The sequence below is a fragment of the Molothrus aeneus genome, chromosome 2, assembly GCF_037042795.1.
Source record: "Molothrus aeneus isolate 106 chromosome 2, BPBGC_Maene_1.0, whole genome shotgun sequence".
Classification (NCBI taxonomy): domain Eukaryota; kingdom Metazoa; phylum Chordata; class Aves; order Passeriformes; family Icteridae; genus Molothrus; species Molothrus aeneus.
Window position 1 is genome coordinate 27,261,741 of NC_089647.1, and position 18,966 is coordinate 27,280,706.

The 18,966-nt window shown below is 45.8% G+C and overlaps 2 protein-coding genes across 3 annotated transcripts; one reads left to right on the top strand and one right to left on the bottom strand.

Moving 5' to 3' along the window:
* Window positions 1-615: 615 nt before the first annotated feature.
* LOC136571623 (cystatin-B-like) lies at window positions 616-5,776 on the top strand. The gene is made up of 3 exons (XM_066572148.1): window positions 616-800; window positions 4,478-4,579; window positions 4,956-5,776. The coding sequence occupies exons 1-3, from the start codon at window positions 735-737 to the stop codon at window positions 5,082-5,084; spliced, it is 297 nt and encodes a 98-aa protein (XP_066428245.1). The 5' UTR covers window positions 616-734; the 3' UTR covers window positions 5,085-5,776.
* A 125-nt stretch (window positions 5,777-5,901) lies between these two features.
* On the bottom strand, window positions 5,902-18,807 carry LOC136571625 (cystatin-A-like). Of its 2 annotated transcripts, XM_066572150.1 has the most exons (5): window positions 18,567-18,807; window positions 17,049-17,467; window positions 13,151-13,339; window positions 8,229-8,330; window positions 5,902-6,208 (listed from the first exon to the last, which is right to left on the bottom strand). In XM_066572150.1, the coding sequence occupies exons 3-5, from the start codon at window positions 13,214-13,216 to the stop codon at window positions 6,080-6,082; spliced, it is 297 nt and encodes a 98-aa protein (XP_066428247.1). In that variant the 5' UTR covers window positions 13,217-13,339; window positions 17,049-17,467; window positions 18,567-18,807; the 3' UTR covers window positions 5,902-6,079. The 2 variants fall into 2 exon arrangements, with proteins under 2 accessions (XP_066428247.1, XP_066428246.1); XM_066572149.1 differs by lacking the exons at window positions 17,049-17,467; window positions 18,567-18,807 and having other exon boundaries at window positions 13,151-17,016.
* Window positions 18,808-18,966: the final 159 nt, after the last annotated feature.

The following is an 18,966-nucleotide window of genomic DNA, read 5'->3' on the forward strand; positions in this document are numbered from 1 at the left end:
AAGGCTGGACATGCCCAGATTCCTCCATCTTGCCCCCTGAACCTTTATTCTAAAAGCTCCAAAAATTATTTTTCACCCTGTGATAAATTCACTATCATTCTACTTAAACTTTCGTGGCTTTTAATTCTACATATAAGGTTGGTAATTGTTTTTCTAAGGGCTAAATCAAAGGCACAGGGGTTTTGGGCTCTGTGCCAAGGTCTCTTAGCCCCCTGGGGAGGGACTCGAGTCCTCCAGGGCAGCCAGAGGAATTTCTTGGGTTCCGACAGGAGCCTGGAGATGGACCTTTCCATGCGGCTAAGGGAACACGCCGCTGCTGGGAGAGGTGGCACAGGGGAAGGCAAAACAGCGGCTGAGGGCGGCCCTGTCCTCCCGCGAAGCTGTCACGGAGGCGCCGCTCGCTGAGGATCGGCCGCAGCCCTTCTGTCCAGGGCGCAGGATAAATCCTGCTGGCAGCTTGCACGGCAAGTGTCGCTTTGGGCTGGTTTTGTCTTCAGTCGGCCGTCGGGCCGCGATGCCCCGGCCGAGCGCGGGCAGCCCTCGTCGCGCTGGGCCGCGCTGGCCCCTCCCCGGCTGGGCGGGGCCGGAGCCAGGCCCGGCCGCTCCCGCCCGCCGCCGCCGCCTCGGCCGCCGAGCCCCCGCCCGCGGGCTCCAGCCCCGGGCCCGGCACCGCCCCCGACACCGCCCCGGCCCTGCCGAGGGGCAGGATCGGCCCGGAGGGGAGCGGTGCCACCATGTTGTGCGGGGGTGCCTCGGCGGCCCGGCCCGCCACCGAGGAGACGCAGCGGATCGCGGAGCAGGTGAGGGGCCGGGCGCGCCCGGGAGGGCCCCGTCGGCGGGGCAGGGCCCGTGCGGGGCCTGTGCGGGGCCCAGCGTGGGCTCGGCCATTGCTGTGCGCGGCTGAGCCGAGACACCGCCCCCCGGTGTAAAAGGTGGGAGGAATGGGGAATGCGCGGAGCAGTCGCCGGCTTCTGGAGCTCTCCTTCCCTGTGCCCGCATGGCATGTCCCTGTGGACTCCAGAGGGACCGCGGGCAGCGCTGGGTGCGCGGGGAAACCCGACAGAGCCATTGCCTTGAGCTCGGGGAACGAGCTCCTGTGCTTCTTACAGATTCTGAACCTTGTGCTTACGTGTGGGGTTTTGGTTCTTTGTTGTTTGTCTGGGAAGGGGGGGATTGTTTGTTTTTTTGAGGGGGTGAAACGTGGAATAAAGCAAGGTAGCTTCTTCGCTGCTTCTGCTTTTCCCCAACACAGAATTCAGCTCCAACCACAGCTAGCTCCAAATCCTGATGCTACTTACAGTACCTGAGATTACCGCTCATGTTATTGGACCACACGCTTTTATTCTAAAAATGCTATTGTGCAACTAAGTTCTTTCAAAGCACACGTTCCTCTTTTTGTCATGGAAACTCAAGTTCCTTCTGCTTTTTGGCTTTGTCGGCTAGGATGTGGTAAGCTGGAGAGCTAAGATGAAGGATGCGCTCCAGCTTCTGACACTTTTTGTCATTGCCTGGGCCTGTTCCCCAGGCAGGAGTTCCCAAACACATACAGAGCACCGCAGCCACTGAAGTTAACATTTAGCTTGTACAGTCTGAGGATTCTGTGTTTTAGGAAAAGGGAGAGATATGTGCATCTCCTAAGCACCAGCCTGAGTTTGCAGCAATAAGCACACGATTGAGAATTGCTGAGAGTCATAATTATTGCTTTGACCTGAAAAGGCCTACATGTCATGTTAAAGGTGATGCAGATATACAATTAACATGGCTTAAAATTAGGTTTGAAATCCTGACTTTCTGTTCTGTAGCACACTGCAGTGGTTTGGTAATCCAAAAACAAAACCCTGTTGGATTCAGAAGTGACCAGAATTAACCGAAAATCTCATGTTTTCATTTAAATCACCTAAATACTTTAGAGTTTTGACTGCCAGTTTAAATTACTTGCTTAAATTAAATACAGGTGGGAAAACCCAAACTTGAGACTTACCCATGCACTCATATCCTCATCTGGACACTGCTGGAGAAAACATTAATTTTGTTAAACAAGGTAGCCTTCTCAAATCATTTTGTTTGCTTAAAGTCAGGTCTTTGTGGAGGTTTATTACAGCCTGCCAGTTTGCTTGCCATAAACATATTCCCTGTTCCTGCTTTTCCAGTTCTTGCCTTCATTTTACAGTTTCGTAAGAATCCTTGTGATGGCCGAATGCTGTTCAGTTTTGTGACCCACAGCAGGTGTAGTGTCACACGGGGCAGGAAGGCTTCCTTTGGCAGTGTCTGGCTTAGGAATCCCATAGGAACAGCTTCCTCACAGCAAGGATTTCCACCCAGGCCTGTTCAGCCTTGGCTTCTCACTGGTAAATGTGGCAGAGCTTATCCAGGGTGATTCTGAACCATCTGTTTTTAACTGCTCTGGGAGTGCAGGACAGTGGAGAGCCTTCAGAGCGTGACTATTTCCAGCCCTGTGACTGAGTCATGGATTGTTTGGGTGGGAAGGGACTGCACTTCCTGCCTGAGCCCAGGGTCAGCATCCTCAGGCTGCTCGGAGCTTTCTCCTGTCAGGTCTTGAAAACTTCCAAGGATGGAAACTGCACGGCTTCTCTGAACACTCCTGCTGTACTGCAGCAATGTCCTCAGGGGAAATATTTCTCTTTATATCCAGTCTAAGCCTCCAGTTTTAGTTTATGATCATTGTGTCTCATTCTTCTGGCATCTGGAAAGTTTCATCCCTGGAAACACCCTGGCTTCTTGTAGGTACTGGAAAGTTTTCTTCAAAGCCTTCTCTTCTCTGGGCTCAGCAAGCTCATTTTCTTCCTCTCCTCACAGCACAAGTGTTCCAGCCATCCTGGTGTGCTCATGGAGTGCTCGTGGTCACCCTTCACTGGGCTCAGTACAGTTTATTGGTGTCTGGCTTGTACTGGGGGCCCAGAACTGGGCACAGGATTCCACATTTTCTAACAAAGGCCAAGTAAAGGGCAATAATCACTCGCCTGTCTTCTGGCTAGGCTCCTGCTGATGCAGCCCAGTATGCCATTAACTTTGGTACTAGCAGGACACAGTGCTGGCTCCTGTCCTCCAGGACTCCCAAATCCAGACTGAGATCAGGTCTTTGGGAGAGTATTTCTGTCTGGGATCTCCCTCTCCACACTGACTCAGGGTACTCATTTGTCACATGCTGTGGTGACTCATTGCCACAAACACCCTGACAAGTTTGCAGCTGCAGGACTCTGAGCTCTCTGCACCCAGGGCCCAGTGTTCAGCTCGCTGGTGGAAATACAAAATGTGCTGAGCTGGGGTGATGTAGTGACCTCAGAAACCAAAGCTGCCCAGTGCCTAGGATTGCTAAAGGAGAACAGGACAGGAAAGGGTCAGTGGGAGACTTAAGTCTGCCCTGCTGCTTAAAATTTGTAAAAGTGTGATGAAAACTGAAGCCACTTGCTCCAACCTCTGACTCAGGAGAAGGGGAGGAGGCGGGACTGAATCATGGCGCTTTCTGGGGCTGTGCCCTTCAGTGCATCTCAGAATGCAGCTTGGATTTCTGTATGGCAAAAAACAAACAGGAGAGTGTCCAAACATCATTATCTTGCTTGTGACATACTGATGATAGATAACCTGGAAGGAATGTAGAGGTATGGCCTCTGAGAGAAGGTAAAAAGCATGGACACAGGGACAGGATGGTCACTGAAAAGGCACCAGAGTTCTGGGAGTTGGAGAGGTGGGAGAGCATAACTCTGTTGCAGGAATGGTTCTTCTGTTCCTGCTTCATCTACAGCACCTGCCCAGTGGAAAGTTGGCACTTGTCTTTTGCCAAGGAAGCCTGTGGGATTTAGGCAGGAGTGTAGATCTGTGTATATTCCTTGTATTTAGGAAAAAGGAGAAGTACACCATATAGCTGGAGGATCTACTTATTGCTGGTACTACTGCCTTGGGAGTGAAGGGAGGGCTATGCAATGATGCAGCACAGGTGCAGCCTGGAGCAGGCAAGGACTTTGCAAGCAAGGACTCCAAGACTAACTCATCTTGCTCTGCAAAACAAAGGCTGAAATTTTCTGCTTTCCTGACCAAGAATTTTCCATATATCCACAATGTGTTATAGTGCTCAGTGCAGGAGAGAAGAGCTGTATTTCAGGAGTTCATGGCTCTCTCTTGGGTACTGGACAGGTTATTGACAGGTTATTTTGACTTCTTGAGCGCTGTTTTGCAGTTTGAAAACACAAATTCCAGCAGACATGCTGAAAGAACTGCCAAGTGTTTTCCAGACTTGGCGTCAGCCTGTAGTGACTGACTCCCACCTCCGACTCAGCTTTGCCACCTCCCTAGATTCCTGGTCCTGCTTTCACACAAAACTTAACTTCCTTTTGATCTTTTAATGTCTTGGAAAAGCAGGGACTCTGTGTTGGGGAATTCAGCAGCAGTGAACTGTAAGCCTGAAGTCCTAAATACTTGAATCTTTCATCATTTCTAAAGAACCTATTGTTTCATTAAGGTAAAAGCTCAGATAGAAGAAAAAGAAGGGAAAACCTTTGATGTCTTCACTGCAGTGGAGTTTAAAACTCAGCTGGTTGCTGGAACAAACTACTTCATCAAGGTAGAGGACATTGGGTTGTTTCTTTTATATTAATGTGTATAATCTTTGGAATGGTGGGGTTTTTCCCTTTCTTAACTAGAGGATAATGCTTACGATTTGACCTTAATAAGAAAAAGAATTGTGCATTAAAAAACCACAAATATCCACCTCCCAGCCCTCTCCCTATCTGTTAAATAGAGAGATCTTTTCTCCATTTTCATGGGAAATTAGGTGGTATTTCTGCAAAGTCATGGCTCCTAGTCTGGTTTAAAACAAGCCAGTGGTTTTTCTTACTGCCTGTCTGCTGCTCCATCCTCAAACCAGCCCAGCCTCTCCCACCCCTCCTGCTGCAGGCTGCTCCCCCTGCAGCGATCTCACTGGGTCTCATGCTTTGCAGGTCCATGTTGGGAATGAGGAGTTCATGCACCTGAGGGTGTTCAAGAGCCTCCCCCACGAGAATGAGCAGCTGAGCCTCCACAGTTACCAGGGCAGCAAGACAAAGCACGATGAACTGGCTTATTTCTAACAACCTTCTCTGCCGTGTTTCCCTGGCTGGTTCTTATGTGCATTTTCTACAGGCTACAAAATGTTGATTCCTGCGCCAACAAAGGCAGAAAAAAGTGTCTTTTTTTTTTAAAGTCATGGTGTAGAAAATCAATTTCTTTTATGCCATTCCCTTCCTGTGCAATCTCCAAACCTGAGAGTCACAGGGCTCTCCTATTACCTGCACTCATGTAAACCCTACTTTTATTGCAACTTAACTTAGGCTTTAGTGCAACCTAAAGAGAATACTGTGGCTGAGTCCTGTTTGTGGACTTCCTTGGTCTGGAAATCAGAAGGGGAATGACACCAGCACTCATATATTTGCAGCAAGGAACAAGAGGAAAGCCTCAGTCTTTTCTGTGCTGTTTTGCAACTGTAAATATATGTGTAGATTTAAATTGTACTTTGTATTTTATGGGCAATGACCTGATGAGAGACTTGAGCTGAAGCAATTTTGCAAGGAAGAGAAAGAGGCTTACAGTAGTTTGAAACAAACATTCCCTTGGTAATCATGCTCATCCTCTTGCAGCAGTAGCGTGTAATGTCCCGTAGAGGGTGTGTGAGTTTAAAATACCAAACCAGCTTGCTTGTGTTCTCAGTCCTATGGAAAAGTCCTGGAAAGGAACTTGAGCTGGACAAATGCATTTATAACAATAAACATTTCTTTTGACTTCAGATGGCATCTTTGACTGCGTGTTCGTGTTCTCTTCACTGGTTTTCACAATTGATTATTATCTTGCTCAGCCTTTTTTCCTTAACTGTTTTTTATATTCCAGATAACCTTATGTTTATTCTATATCTTAATTAAAAATACTTTATTTTAGTCTTGTGACAGACATGAAATGTAACAAGAAAGACCTCTGCAGGTATATTAGCAGCAAAACGAAAGTATGGACAATAGCTTTCCCAACTTATTTTATTAACTGTCATGGGCAGAATCCCCTTAGGATTTGCAGAGGTGAGGTAACACATGGTGTCTTAGAAGTAGGTCAGAGGGTCATCTCTGGTTTTGCCAGTCTGAAAGCTGACAAGGCTGGGACCTAGGTTCTCATGAGGAAGACTCTGAAACACCTTTAAGTGGACATATTCAGAATTGGAAACCTGGACCTGGAAAACCAAAAGAGCAGGGAAGTGAAGATCATGGGCTCAAACCAGGTTCAAACAAAAGGCTGTTCTTCACATTCTTGAAAGAACATCTTGGTTCAGGATCTTAATTTTAGATGTACCTCCATTTTCACTTCAACAGCTCTTATCCAAGTCTGGGTAGTAACTGGTGGCAGAAACTGTCTACACCTGTAGAAAACTGTATTAAAAACCCTCAACCTCGGGTGAAGGGAAAATGAGCAGAACTGCTTGGGCATGGAAGCACCAGAAGATGCAACAGGAGAAAGGTTTTGATGGTGTCCTATTTCAGTCACCAGGATGCCAGCAGCTTTGCTCACAGCTTCCTGACACGCTCATAGGAGACAAGAGACAATGAGGAAACCTCCATGACTTGGGGGTGGGACACGGTGCAGGCACCATGTCAGCTCCCAAAGGGTACAGAAAGATCTAATACAGAAAGACCAGCACATGGTCCTGAGAAGCAATGACAACCTGAAAGCCAGAATCCCTGGTCTGCTGAGTTACTCCAAACACATCAGTGCCTGAACAGGGAATCTGACATATCCTGGTGCTTTTGGGAGTGTTTGGGAATGCCTGGAATACTCTTCCAGAGAAATTCACCTCCCCCCCTAGAAAGTCCTCACATAAAGACTTGGCAGGAAGCTGTAAAATTTCATTCTTAAAGAGCCAAGCACAACAGGTGCTAAACTCTCCCTTGGTGAGGGACATGGAAACTGTAATGCCTTAGGCTCCAAGAGGTTTTTACATGCTTTCTGGTGGCTGCAGTGGGACACTATGCTTGGTCTGAGTTGCATCTCAGCTGTAAGTCTGCTGGTAAAACATCATGAGGTGGAAGATTCAGAAATATAAAAGAATTAATTTGTTCCAGTTAATGCTAAAATGAGAGTGTATTCCAACAGTGATGTTTTCCATCACTGGTAAAATTGGGAAAGAAGAGACAAATCATCCATGTGCAGTGTTACAAATGGATTTCTTCCAAGTTCAGTAATACATGAATCTTCATTTCTGAGTTAAGAGTTCTTTTAAGGAAGCACCTGGGAAAGAAGAAGGTTTGGCAGCATCTGTCCTTCCTGGGATCAACTAAGTATGAGAAGTGTGGAGCTAAAGCTTAAAGTGTCTCTCTGCAGAATTACTCTTCCCCCAAACATTACATGCCAATTCCTCTACTGAAAGAATTATTCCAGTTCCCTTGGAATATGGCATACCCTGTCAGGCACATGCCCACACACACGTGAGGTTTCAGCAGTCCCAGGCCATGCCTGCTCTGCTCCACAAGGGCAGCCTGCTGCTCAGCAGTACTTGCTAGCCTTCAGATGAAAAATACACCCAGACATTTCTTCTGTGCTACTTCACAGAAAGCTGCTCACATCCATCAGTCAGGGTTTCCAGTAGAGGAGGAATGGTGCTATCACAGAGATCCAAATTAAGCATTACCCAGTTTTCCTCTGCAGTAGCAGGGGTAGTTTTGAAAACACAGAAAGAACCAGCAGGCAGGTTGTGTACCTCTGCAGCACCTGACACATCAAAAACCAAAACATCAACACACCTGCTTGCATGCAAAACCAGTCAGCAGACATGTGTGCACTGCATCACAAAATTGACTCTATCTCTCCATCAGTTCCTCAAGCTTCAATTTCATCCCAACAAACACAACTGAAGGACTCAGATACAATTTTGCCTTGAAAGGAAACAGGAAACCAGTTATGACTTGTTGAAATAATTTGAGTTGGGAAGGCAATCTAAAGTCCTTGAGGGGGATAATCCCAAGAAGCTTACCAATCATATCTGAATAAGCATAGGGCATGTTTTGTAATATTTATATTCCTGCTTACAGTAGTGCCAAACAGAGGAATTTTATAAGCATTTGGAGGTAGTCCCCACTTCTGTTACTCACATCAGATAGTTTTCTATGATGTTTGCTTCTCTTTCTGGCTGTAAGCCACTCTGCAAGTCACCTGTATCAGTTAATTCCAAAACACTCCCTCCTACAATATATACAAACCTTAATAAAGTACATTGTCCCAGCAACCACTTGAGTCTTAAATACTATGGCTGTAAAGACACCACAGTTCATGCTTGCCCGGCTTTCAAACTGTGGCTTCACCTGTAAAAGAAAGGGGAAAATGATTGGCAGGTTGATACTTAGGGATTTCTTTCATATATACCACTCCAATTTTCATCCTTCCACACATACTCCCTTAATGAAACTCCAAAAAGTGACTGAGGGTGCTCTCAAACCCTTTGTCCAAATCATCAGTAAAGATATTAAACAGGACTGGCCCCAACACTGAGCCCTGGGTGCACCACCTCTGACCAGCCAGATGTAACCACCTCTCCCTGGGCCCAGCCATCCAGCCAGTTTTTTCACCCAGTGAGCAGTGCACCTGTCCAGGCTCCTTCAGTGGAATGCTGCAGGAACTGGAGTCATAGGCTTTGCTGAGGTCCAGGGAGACAACATCCATAGCCTTTCCCTCATCCACTAGGCAGGTCATGGAAAGGGATCACGTTGGTCAAGCAGAACCTGCCTTGCATGAACCCATCCTGGCTGGGCTTGAATCCCTGGTTGCCCTGCACATGCTGTGTGATGGCACTCAGGATGAGCTGTACCTTGACCTTACCTGGCACTGAGGTCAGCCTGACGGGTCTGTAGTTCCCTGGATCCTCCTTCCTACCATTCTTGTAGATGTTCTTTTAGAGGGGCATCAAATTAGCCAAACTCCAGTTGTGTGAGACCTCCCTGGTTCACCAGGACCACTGGTAAATCATGGACAGTGGCTTGGAGAGCTCTTCCATGAGCTCCCTCAGTAGCTTCAGGCGGATTCCATCCAGCCCCACAGATTTGCACATGTTTAAGTGGAGAAGCAGGTTACTGCTTCCTGCTGGATTGTGGGAGCTTCTTTGTGTTCCTTGTCTCTGTGTTACAGCTCAGGGAGCTGGTAGGAAAACAGGTCTGACTATTAATGACTGAGATTTAAAAGCCTTCAAGTACTCATCCTTTTCTGTATTTTTTTGTGGCAATGATTTCCTCAACATCCAGCAAATTATGGAGATTCTCCTTAGCCCTCTTTTTGTTGCTTATATATTCATAAGAACACTTTCTGTCATTGCTTTTGGCAGTCACCAGAGTTAAGGTCTAACAGGGCTTTTGCCTTTCTGACTTTCTGCATAACCTCACAACACCTTTGTTATCCTCCTGAATTGCCTGCCCCATCTTCCAAAGCTTATAAACTCTATTTTTTACCCGGGGTTCCAGCCAAAACCCTCTGTTCAGCCAGTCTTCTTCCCCACCAGCTTGTCTTTTGGCACATGGGGACACCCTGCTCTTGCACCTTTAGGATTTCCTTCTTGAAGAATGCCCAGCCTTCTTGGATCTCTCTGCCCTTCAGGACTGCCTCCCAAGGGACTCTTTCAACCAGTCTGCCAAACAGGTCAAAGTCTTCCCTCCAGAAGTCCAAGGCAGTGGTTTTGCTGTTGCCCTTCCTTACTTCTCCAAGAAATAAAAACTATCCTATTTCATGATGGCTGCATGACCACCACACAGAAAGCAGAGACACTCTCTGAGGCTGGGTGACGTGGTGCCCCTCTGCACATGACAGCCACAGCTGGTGACCGAATGCCTTACTGAGTTTGGGCAGAGGAGCAGTGTCAGTGTCAGTGCCAGCCTGCTCAGGCTGCCCTGGGCTGGGCCAGCAGCACCTCAGTGCTTCTCACCACCCACCTGTTTCACAGGAACCCACTGAATTAATTAACTTTCCTAGTATAAGCATCTACAGCTGGCTGCCACTCCCATGACATTCCTTCCCAGCAGGAAGGTCACAGAAAGCACCCAAGGAACATCCAGATCGTTTCCAAAGAGCCAGAAATTATCATCCTGTTCAGCTTCCTCATGATTTCTCACCCTGCTCTTCTGCTGAGTACCTTCCACAGGGTTTCTATCCCCAGGAACAGACAACTATTCTTTCAGCTGAGGAGCTGCTAACTCTGGCAAACCAGGGAAATTTTAATTCCCAACAACCTTCCAGCTGACAGGGGCAGGGGCCTCCTAGAATGCTCCTAAGTGGCAACTATTGGTGCATGATATTCCTCCCTCGGAACAAAACAAAACAAAGCCACTTCTCTCCAGTTTTGCTCTCTCTCCTCTGGCCACTATATTCCCCCATTTGTCATTTACAAACTGAGCCTTCAGTAAAATCAAGAAGGCAAACAGCTCCTTAATCCTCGAGTGAAAAAATTAACATTCCTAAGCTCTTATCTAAAGCATCCTAAACCCAAAACATTCCTCAGTTTTGGGCAACAGCTGTAAAACAGGGAGACCAAATAACTAACATTCCTCAGCTCACTAATTATGGCTAGAGACAAGGCACAGGTATAAGTAAATAATTATATAATCCCATGAGCAGACAGACCTTGAGCATCCCAAGTTTTGCAAACGCTCTTCACAGCTTCACTGAAATGATAGGAGTTGCTTCTCTGCTCACCAGAGCATTAAAGCCCCCAGAATTGCTTTATGAAAGGGTGACACTTATGCTGGAAGGATAGCAGGATTTCCCCAACATAAGATTTCCATAACAATATTTTCCTTAGAGAACTATACCAAACTCTCTGCAAAGGGGGAAAGGATCAGGAAACATTCTCTTTCCTGCTCTCAGCACAGAGCAGAAATTTCACCTTGCAGAAAATAAAGAACAAAGAACAATCTGTTTTCATTTTCCTGATGCTACTGAGAACAAAAGAACACTAAAATTAGAATCAGTCCTTTTCTGGAATCAAACAGAAACTTTGCACTATACACATTTCAGATTCCCTGTGTGCCCTGTACTCTGGGAGCATTAGCATTGCCTGAAACCAGCATTCACATTTTCAAGTGCCTGTTCACTCACAGACACTCAAGTGCTGTGGTTTCACCTCCAATACACACTGCAAGACTTCTGATGACCCATAAATAACACAGCCCAGCATTGAAAACGAAGCTCAGTATCTGGTATAGTGCTCAAGGCATTTCACAGACTCATTAATTAAATTTCACAGCTCTCAGCTGGCCCCATCTTAAACATGAGGAAACAAGAATGGCAAATACACAAAGGTGCTACAAATCCCTTGCTAGGGTCTCCCCTCCATAGGTAAAAGGGAATTTCTGATCTCTGCAAGTGCTGCTCCTTCAAACATTCCTGCCAAAATAGAAGGAACAGTGGTACTGCTTCCAAGTAATTCAGTCAGTGCCCCCCAAACAACTGTAAATCATCCATTTCTCTTTCTGCTCTGCAGTAAATCATCTCTGACTAACCTGTTACCCCAGACTCCAGCCCTCCCTCATGTACATGTCCCCAGCTCTGGTGACCCCAGCTGTGACTGACCAATAAAGCCCTATAATGGAAGAAGGCTCAGAGGAACAGGGGCGCGTGACGTTCCACCCATGAGACTCGGAGAATAATGCAGGGTGTGACTGACCACAGCCTTTGCAAATAAGCTGACTATCTCAACACAAAGGCTGACCACAGGGTGGTTTTGATAAATACTCTGTCAGTGGAGGGGGTCACATGATGGTGCAACTCCCCGAGTTCAGTAAGAGAAAGCGACACACCCTGAGTTAGCCAGACTAGCATGGGGGGAGTGAACACATGGCTCTGCCCAAGCCTGAGTATAAAAACTAAACGGCTGGGCAAAAGAATTTTGAAGAAAACTGCTGGCTAGAGGTGACTTCAACCCACATCCCCCTTCCTAGTCACTGAGGATGCCCAGTGTGGTGACACAGAGGGTGTTGTACACCAGGAATGCAGAACACCCCGGCATCCTCAGAGAACTGGGATTGCAGTCGCTACATTTTGCTAAGAGTAACTTAGACCTGTATCAATTTACCAGCATATTTGTATCAGTCTGCTAAATCAGACACCTCCTGTAACATGGAGTGTCTTCTAATCAGTAAACTGAATGTTAAAGTTATCCCCTCCACCAGTGGACTACAGAAAAGAGCCCTCCCAGAGTACTGGGCTGCCTGGTCTCAGCTGCAAGATCGCAGAAGCTGTGGAAGATGGTGGTGCAAACTCTGTCCTCGGTGGCACAGCAAAGAAGATACCCTGCACATCAGGTATAGTGAGCATGCTGCAGTATTGGCCAATGCATTCAGCCCTGCTACTTCCTATTCTTGCTTCCTCAAAGAGTGCCTGAGTGCAATTGCCAAAGGGACAATAGCTCATCTTTCAGAGGCAGAAGGGTGGAAATTGGGTGGGTGGGAGCCCCTTTCATTCCTCGGGATGCATTTTATACTTTCTTTAAAAAGAGCTGCTGCACTGCAGGGCATTAGAGGATCTGCAGAGGTGCTGCTCACACAGCTGCTCTAGTTCAGGACCACTGCCTGTAACCAGCCACCTGGCAACTGGGCTCACTTAGTGGCCTGCCTTGTGCCAAGCTCATCTTGCCCCACCAGCAGCCCCTGTATCACAGCTGTGACACTAGAAAACATATAATGCCAGCAGGAAACACAGAATTTAAAAGCTTTGTCCTGAGTACACAATTCTTTACTGCATACTAGCATGTGGTTTGTCCTGTGCAGTCCTTCACTGAGGAATGAACTCTACCTGGTACAACCTCTTCCCTTCCAGTATGCCACCTCTCGTTTCAAACAAGTGACCTCACTGCTGGCATAGCAGAGCTGGACTTGGAACTTCACACAGACATTAAGTGAAGGTAGCCAGTACCATGCCTGGCCATGGACAAAGAGGAGACACAGAAGTGGCTTTTCTCAGTCTCACCAAGGCACTTCCTACATAGAATGCTGAGAAAACACTGCCAGTCAAGGGAATTCCCACTTTTAGCATGAGCCTCTTCCAGTTTAAAACCTGGCTTAGTCTTCCAGGCTTTACACAAGCTTCAGGAATGGCCTCTTTGCACACAAGTAACTTAATCTAGAGAGGGGGTGCAACTCACCTGGTTAACAAGCTGCTGAACTTCTGGAGTAGCTGGCTTGGTGTCAGATAAGCCCCCAGGCATCATGGTGGCAGGTGACTTCTGTGAAATGATGAGTGGCTTTGAAGAGGGAAGTTCAGCGCAGTCTGAGCAGAGTCCCCAGGCATCTCACATATATACACACACACATGTGTCATGGAACCATGTGACCTGCAACACATGGAGCCTACCATTACTGAACAGGAGGAGACAAACGGGGAAAAGGGGGGGAAAAGCAATGTAAAGCATTGGCAATATTATTAATAAATGTAAAAAGCACTTAAAGTAGTGCTTATGGTCTTCACACCCAAAAGAAAAGCAAACATCAGCCTCCAGTCACCCTCATCTTAAAGAGAGTTAGTTTGGGCTGCAGCTGGAACCTGTTGCCTCCCCACCCATGTGCAGATGACTAGGCTGAGCTCTTGGGAAACAGATCAGAGACACACCCAGTACTTCCCAACACCTTTACTGATCAGAGGAAAGGATGCAGCACTTTCCTTAGCATAGGTCCCGTTTAACTTGAAATTTTATTCTCTCAATATCCTTCTAAGTGGGGAAACTGGAGCAGATGGCATCTTACATTCAGTGACTTTCCTCTGCCTGACCAAATAGGTGGCAAGGTAAACACCAGCATCAGAAGTAGCAAATAATTCAATCCCAGATTCAAGTAACTACTGCAAATTAGGCATTTCTGCTTCTTTCCCATCAAACCAAGAGCATCATTCAAGCAATCGTAATAGCAACTGAATGTGCAATAAAATCTTTTTAACTTCAGTGCCAATTTCCTGGAAGACAAAGTACAATGAAAAAACACAAAAGCTGTCCCAATTTCAACGTACGCTGTTAAAACAGATCACATGAGAACATATAGCCAGAAGTATTCAATCTGCAGTTACAGTCACATGGCACAGTCACACTCATGAATGTGAATGTACAAAGCTCAAATCCTACTGGGGGAAGGCTAATAACTGCTAGCAGCCTACATGGTAAGGGAGAACTAACACTTTAAGACCACAGAAAAAAATTAGTCCCTGTCAATATTTCTACCATCCCCCGCTCCAGCAAATAAGAGGAATTGTTCCAGAGCAATGACCAGAGAAGCAGAAACAGACCAGACACAATTTTTAGTCTGCAGGGGCAGGTACATGGGAGCAGGTGAAATGAGAATATATACTGCACACAGGCAATGGGCATTTCTGCTGGGATCAGCATTAGGGAATTTGCTAGGAAGAGCTGGGTTTATGGCCATAGCAACAAAATTATCTGTGTCCTATCCATACTACTGAACCTCCTCCTCACAGGTAACAAATGATGCAAGACGCTGTAAAAAGTACTTCAGATCTGACTTCAAGGCCTGGTTTTGGTACACAGCCCCTGAGATTGAGAAACTGGGGCTGCAGGGGCCCTACACTCAACAGTATTGATTAGTATTACAGCATGTTACTGAAAAAGATATTGCAGAATTTTCCAGACTTGAGCACCAGTGCTATGGAGGTGGACAAAAAGCATTTGAGGAAAAATCATTGTCCTGAGACAATATTTTTGTGAACAGAGAGAAAAATCCTTCCAGTTCTCAGGAATATAGGGAGTAACAGCTGTTAAAACTGGAATTCTGCCACTTTTACCAACTTCTCTCCAGATGAGGAGTTCCTCAGAGCCCTATTCATGGAGCTGATGACAACTCAAACCTTCTTTTGCATATGACCCTGCTGATTCACTCAAATGCTGATCATGTTCCACCACCTGTGCCTTATTCATAGAGCAGGACAGATAAGTTAAGGAACTGGAAGAGCCAGTTCACCTTACTGAGGCCAGAAATCAGAGAATGTGTCCAACAACTGCACAGCACCAGTGCTAAAACAGGGTATTTTATAAACCTCTCCACTCACCAGGATACAGATCCTGCTAACTTCCTTGGGAAGGGATGTTAAGATTCCCCAGGGGAGCAGTACATTCCTGGAGAACCTTGATTCTGTCTAGCAACAAATACACTGAGCACAAAGTCTAGGAGGGTTCATTTATAGTCTTGGAAAGACTTTAGGTGTGAAACTAAAGATATTAATGTTGCATGGAAATCATTCACTGGACTCCATATTTCTGGGTTTGCTGGCTTTTCACTTTAAAGCATAACAACTTTTTTTTCCCCAGAATGCGCAATTGTGCAGAAGGGGAAAAAAATTCAAGACTAATTATCAGCAAGTTGATGCTGAAGTTCACAGAGACAAATCAGACTGTTTCCTTTCCACGGCAGTGCTAATAGGCTGTCCCAAAATCCACTGATATTTCTAAGTCTGGGATGCAGTACTCATCCTGCACAAGTATTTCATTAAACCACTTTGAAGTGCTGACATTTCACAGACCTGTGATCAAAGATGACCAGAGGCAATTGATCAACCTTATCTGGGGCAATCCCCAACTCCACCCACCCCTCTCTACACTAAGTTTTGGATGTAATGAACCAGGATTTGGAACACTGCCTTGAAAAGAACAGCAAACCCCACGCTGACTCTTGCACAACAAGGTGAGTGTGCCCCCTGTGGTGATTGAGACGTGGCTGGTATCACGTCCCAGTCCACGCTCTCCATCAGCACAACTGGCAGCTTCCCCTCACGTCACTGTGCTGCTGTTTCCTTGGAAAATCTGCTGGGACACCACCACTGGCATTTTGGACAGCTTTGAAGCTGAGTAACATCTTGCACCGTGTACCACTCCAACACAGAAGGAACAGATCTTTACCACTTGCAGGCCACTACTCCTTGGTCCTGTTTAAGCAATTTTAAGAGTGCCAAGTTATTGTTGATAAAAACACCAGTACAAAAAAAGCAGACATAATAACCTCCACCAAAATCCAAAACCCAGGGTTATGTATTTACAAGTCATTTTTAAACCAGGAATGAAGTCAGCTCTGTAGAAATGATTGTGAAAGCCAAGTCAGTAAGGTCAGTCTTCTGGTTTCACAATAACATGTAATTGTGGCTGGGCAGGACATGTGGTCTGAATGTCTTTAAGAGTTTCTAGAGGAAAGCAGCCCTCCATGTACCAGCTGAAGATCTGTTTTCATCATCACAGGAACAACAGACTTGATTTTCAATGTGCTGGTCTGCAATAAGGGTTTCCCCTCCTGCTACCCATCCTGATTTTGAAAGATTTCTGACATTGTACATGAAAAAGGATCAACAGAAACCCGACCTTCAGCAGCACAAAGCTATCACAGCCCAGCCTATGCTGAGCCTCTTCCTCCCAGTCTGCTTCAAGACAACTGAAATCTACTGTTAAAAATATTCTATAAAGAAATTACCTGTTTCATCAGTCTTTCATGCCTACAGGCTGCAGAAGACAACAGCACTGAATGATAGAAAAAGTTCAAACAACACCTCTTTCTATTTCACAGAAGGAAAGATGCACAAGCTTGAGAGGACTTTCCAAGCATGCAGGATCTGCCCACCTCTATTCACCATTTGCAAGCAATGGGAAAGCCCCAGGAGTGGAGGCAAGGCACCCAGACTCTGGACACAGCCATCAGCTGTGCTCAAATGCCCTTACTTGCAGAAACAAAAGTTAAAACCAGGAAAAGGATGAAATTCTGCAGTTTGGAGGGTCCACTATTTGACCCCCATATGACAGCAAACAGCCCAGTAATTTTGTAACTACCTCAATGGTAACGTTGAAGCAAGGTTCAATCCCTGACTAAACCCTATCCTGGAATCCTGAGGGGACCCTAGACACAGAGTTTACCTGTGTGGCACGCAGCTCACAGCGATGCCATTTGCACACGTGCCAGAACAACCCACTCCACACACACTCTGAGGCTCCCAGGAACAGCAGAGCCGTGTCCTCCTGCCCCGTGCCCCAAGCGTGGCATGCAATTCCATTTACTCACCATGTGCTCCATCGAGTTCAACAGCAACCTGAACGGCCTCTGAGCCACCTGACTGGCTGGGGACTACTGTAAGAGACACCCTCTGTGCTCAGAGCAAACCAAAGAAAGCAACTCAATGTCTTCCTGCAACCCTCTGTATGCAAACACCCCAAGAAGGGATGCTGGGGGTTTGGAAGTCTTCTCAAGGTATCAGTTTTTCATACTCAGATTTGTATAGGACTACTTGCTTGGCCTTATATTCAAACTGAAAATAATTCTATGTTGGGCTGATTTTTTGGGGTTGTGGGTTTTGGGCTTTTTTAACATAGTTTCCTCATAAGTAATGCAAAAAAAAATCTGCGCATCACATCCATTTCACAGGTCATTTATCACAGCATCTGCTTAAGTGAAGAAGCTTTCCACAACAGCTGAGCAAACATCTGGATGGATAAAGGAAGACAATGATTAATTCTCGTTACAGTCTCTAGTTTATACAGAAATAAAAAATTATATTTCAAGACTATTGATCTAAGTCTATACACACATGTATCAGTTTCTATTGTAGAACTGGCTTAAAAAGAGAATTTGTCCTTGCAGTTGATCCAAGCCCTGGAGAGAGCAAATATTTTAGACACCTATACTAGAGGTCAATAATAAAGTACCAACTTTGAAATCAAAACTTACTGTTCTCAACATCTCATTAATTGACCATCATCTCCTGTTGAAATTTCATTAGTGCCAATTCAGCCCAGGTTGATGAGCGTTATTTGATTTACAATGATGATGATGAACAATTATAAGAATTTAACAACTGAAGAACAAGAACAACATTTTCTGCTTTCAGAGTTGCAGAAAAACAATGAGAAATCTTCAAGAATGAGTGCTCCAACTCAAAGTTCTGCATAAAGCAGTTGCAGTATCTTGAGAAAAAAAGAGGGGAAAAAATGAAGTTTGAACATTAGGATTTATATCCTCAAAGACTTAAAATAAATTTCTACCTCATTCTCAAAAAAAGGTGAGACAAAATGACCCTGGTGCCTAAAAATAAAAGGCCTCCAAACAGTCTGAGTCTTTACTGCACAAACATCTATAAAACAGATGCTGCTGCACAGATCTTTGCCAGCTCTCAGTAACACAGGTACATTCCTTCATTTATTTATCCTGTTCCCAATATTTTCAAAGCTTTAGGGATTGGAGAGTATGTCCAGTAATTTCACTGCTGTTGCTGAATTCCCAAGTGTTTGCAAGACAGGGATTTTTAGGGCTCTGTTCAAGGTCAGTGGTTCTTAAGATCATCTCAGCTGGCAACCACACAGACCTTGTCACTTGACTGTCAGCCTGAGATAAATACAAAATAAAAAGTAAAAAGTAAAATACACAGTTGTAATTGCAGTAATTCAGCTTTCCTCCTACTCATCTGCCTTTAAATGCTGTGGTACTGCAGGGGTGCTGCATTCAAGCTTTCTAAACACAACATCATGGCCAGGATCAGCAGGATCAGGTATGCACAGCTGTTTCCTCAGCTCAAACACAACTCACCTTTAGAACTACTCTTAAATATTCAGAGGGAGGGACAAAAAAGGGTCCCTGGACAGTCTCATTCCCAAATGAGACACATCTTCAGCTCCAACCCAAAGTGGTTTAAATCGACACCATATTCCCTATATAAAGGAAAACTCCAGAACTTGGAAACACAGACCAAAGGGCAGTAAGCAACAGATGCTGCCTGTCAGCATTGCAGCAGCAATGGCAAACCTGTACCCACACACAGCTCTGAGCCACTGCTGCTCGTGTTGAGCAGTTCAGAACAAGGCTGGTAACTTCTTACTTTCAGAGATGCTGAACATACTACACTTGCTGATCAGTCTGCAATCTTTATTTCCTTTCAGACTTCAGCAGATTATTTCCACAAAAAGACCATGTTCACTGATATTTTAGC

What these genes read in the sequence shown, in the direction of transcription:
- LOC136571623 (XM_066572148.1), top strand. Translation starts at nt 735, where the DNA reads ATGTTGTGCGGGGGTGCCTCGGCGGCCCGGCCCGCCACCGAGGAGACG. An exon ending in CGCAGCGGATCGCGGAGCAG is followed by an intron (nt 801 to 4,477) that starts GTGAGGGGCCGG and finishes TGTTTCATTAAG; the next exon opens with GTAAAAGCTCAGATAGAAGA. An exon ending in GAACAAACTACTTCATCAAG is followed by an intron (nt 4,580 to 4,955) that starts GTAGAGGACATT and finishes CATGCTTTGCAG; the next exon opens with GTCCATGTTGGGAATGAGGA.
- LOC136571625 (XM_066572150.1), bottom strand. Translation starts at nt 13,216, where the DNA reads ATGATGCCTGGGGGCTTATCTGACACCAAGCCAGCTACTCCAGAAGTT. An exon ending in TTCAGCAGCTTGTTAACCAG is followed by an intron (nt 8,331 to 13,150) that starts GTGAGTTGCACC and finishes TTTCTTTTACAG; the next exon opens with GTGAAGCCACAGTTTGAAAG. An exon ending in GGACAATGTACTTTATTAAG is followed by an intron (nt 6,209 to 8,228) that starts GTTTGTATATAT and finishes TTGGTTTTCCAG; the next exon opens with GTCCAGGTTTCCAATTCTGA.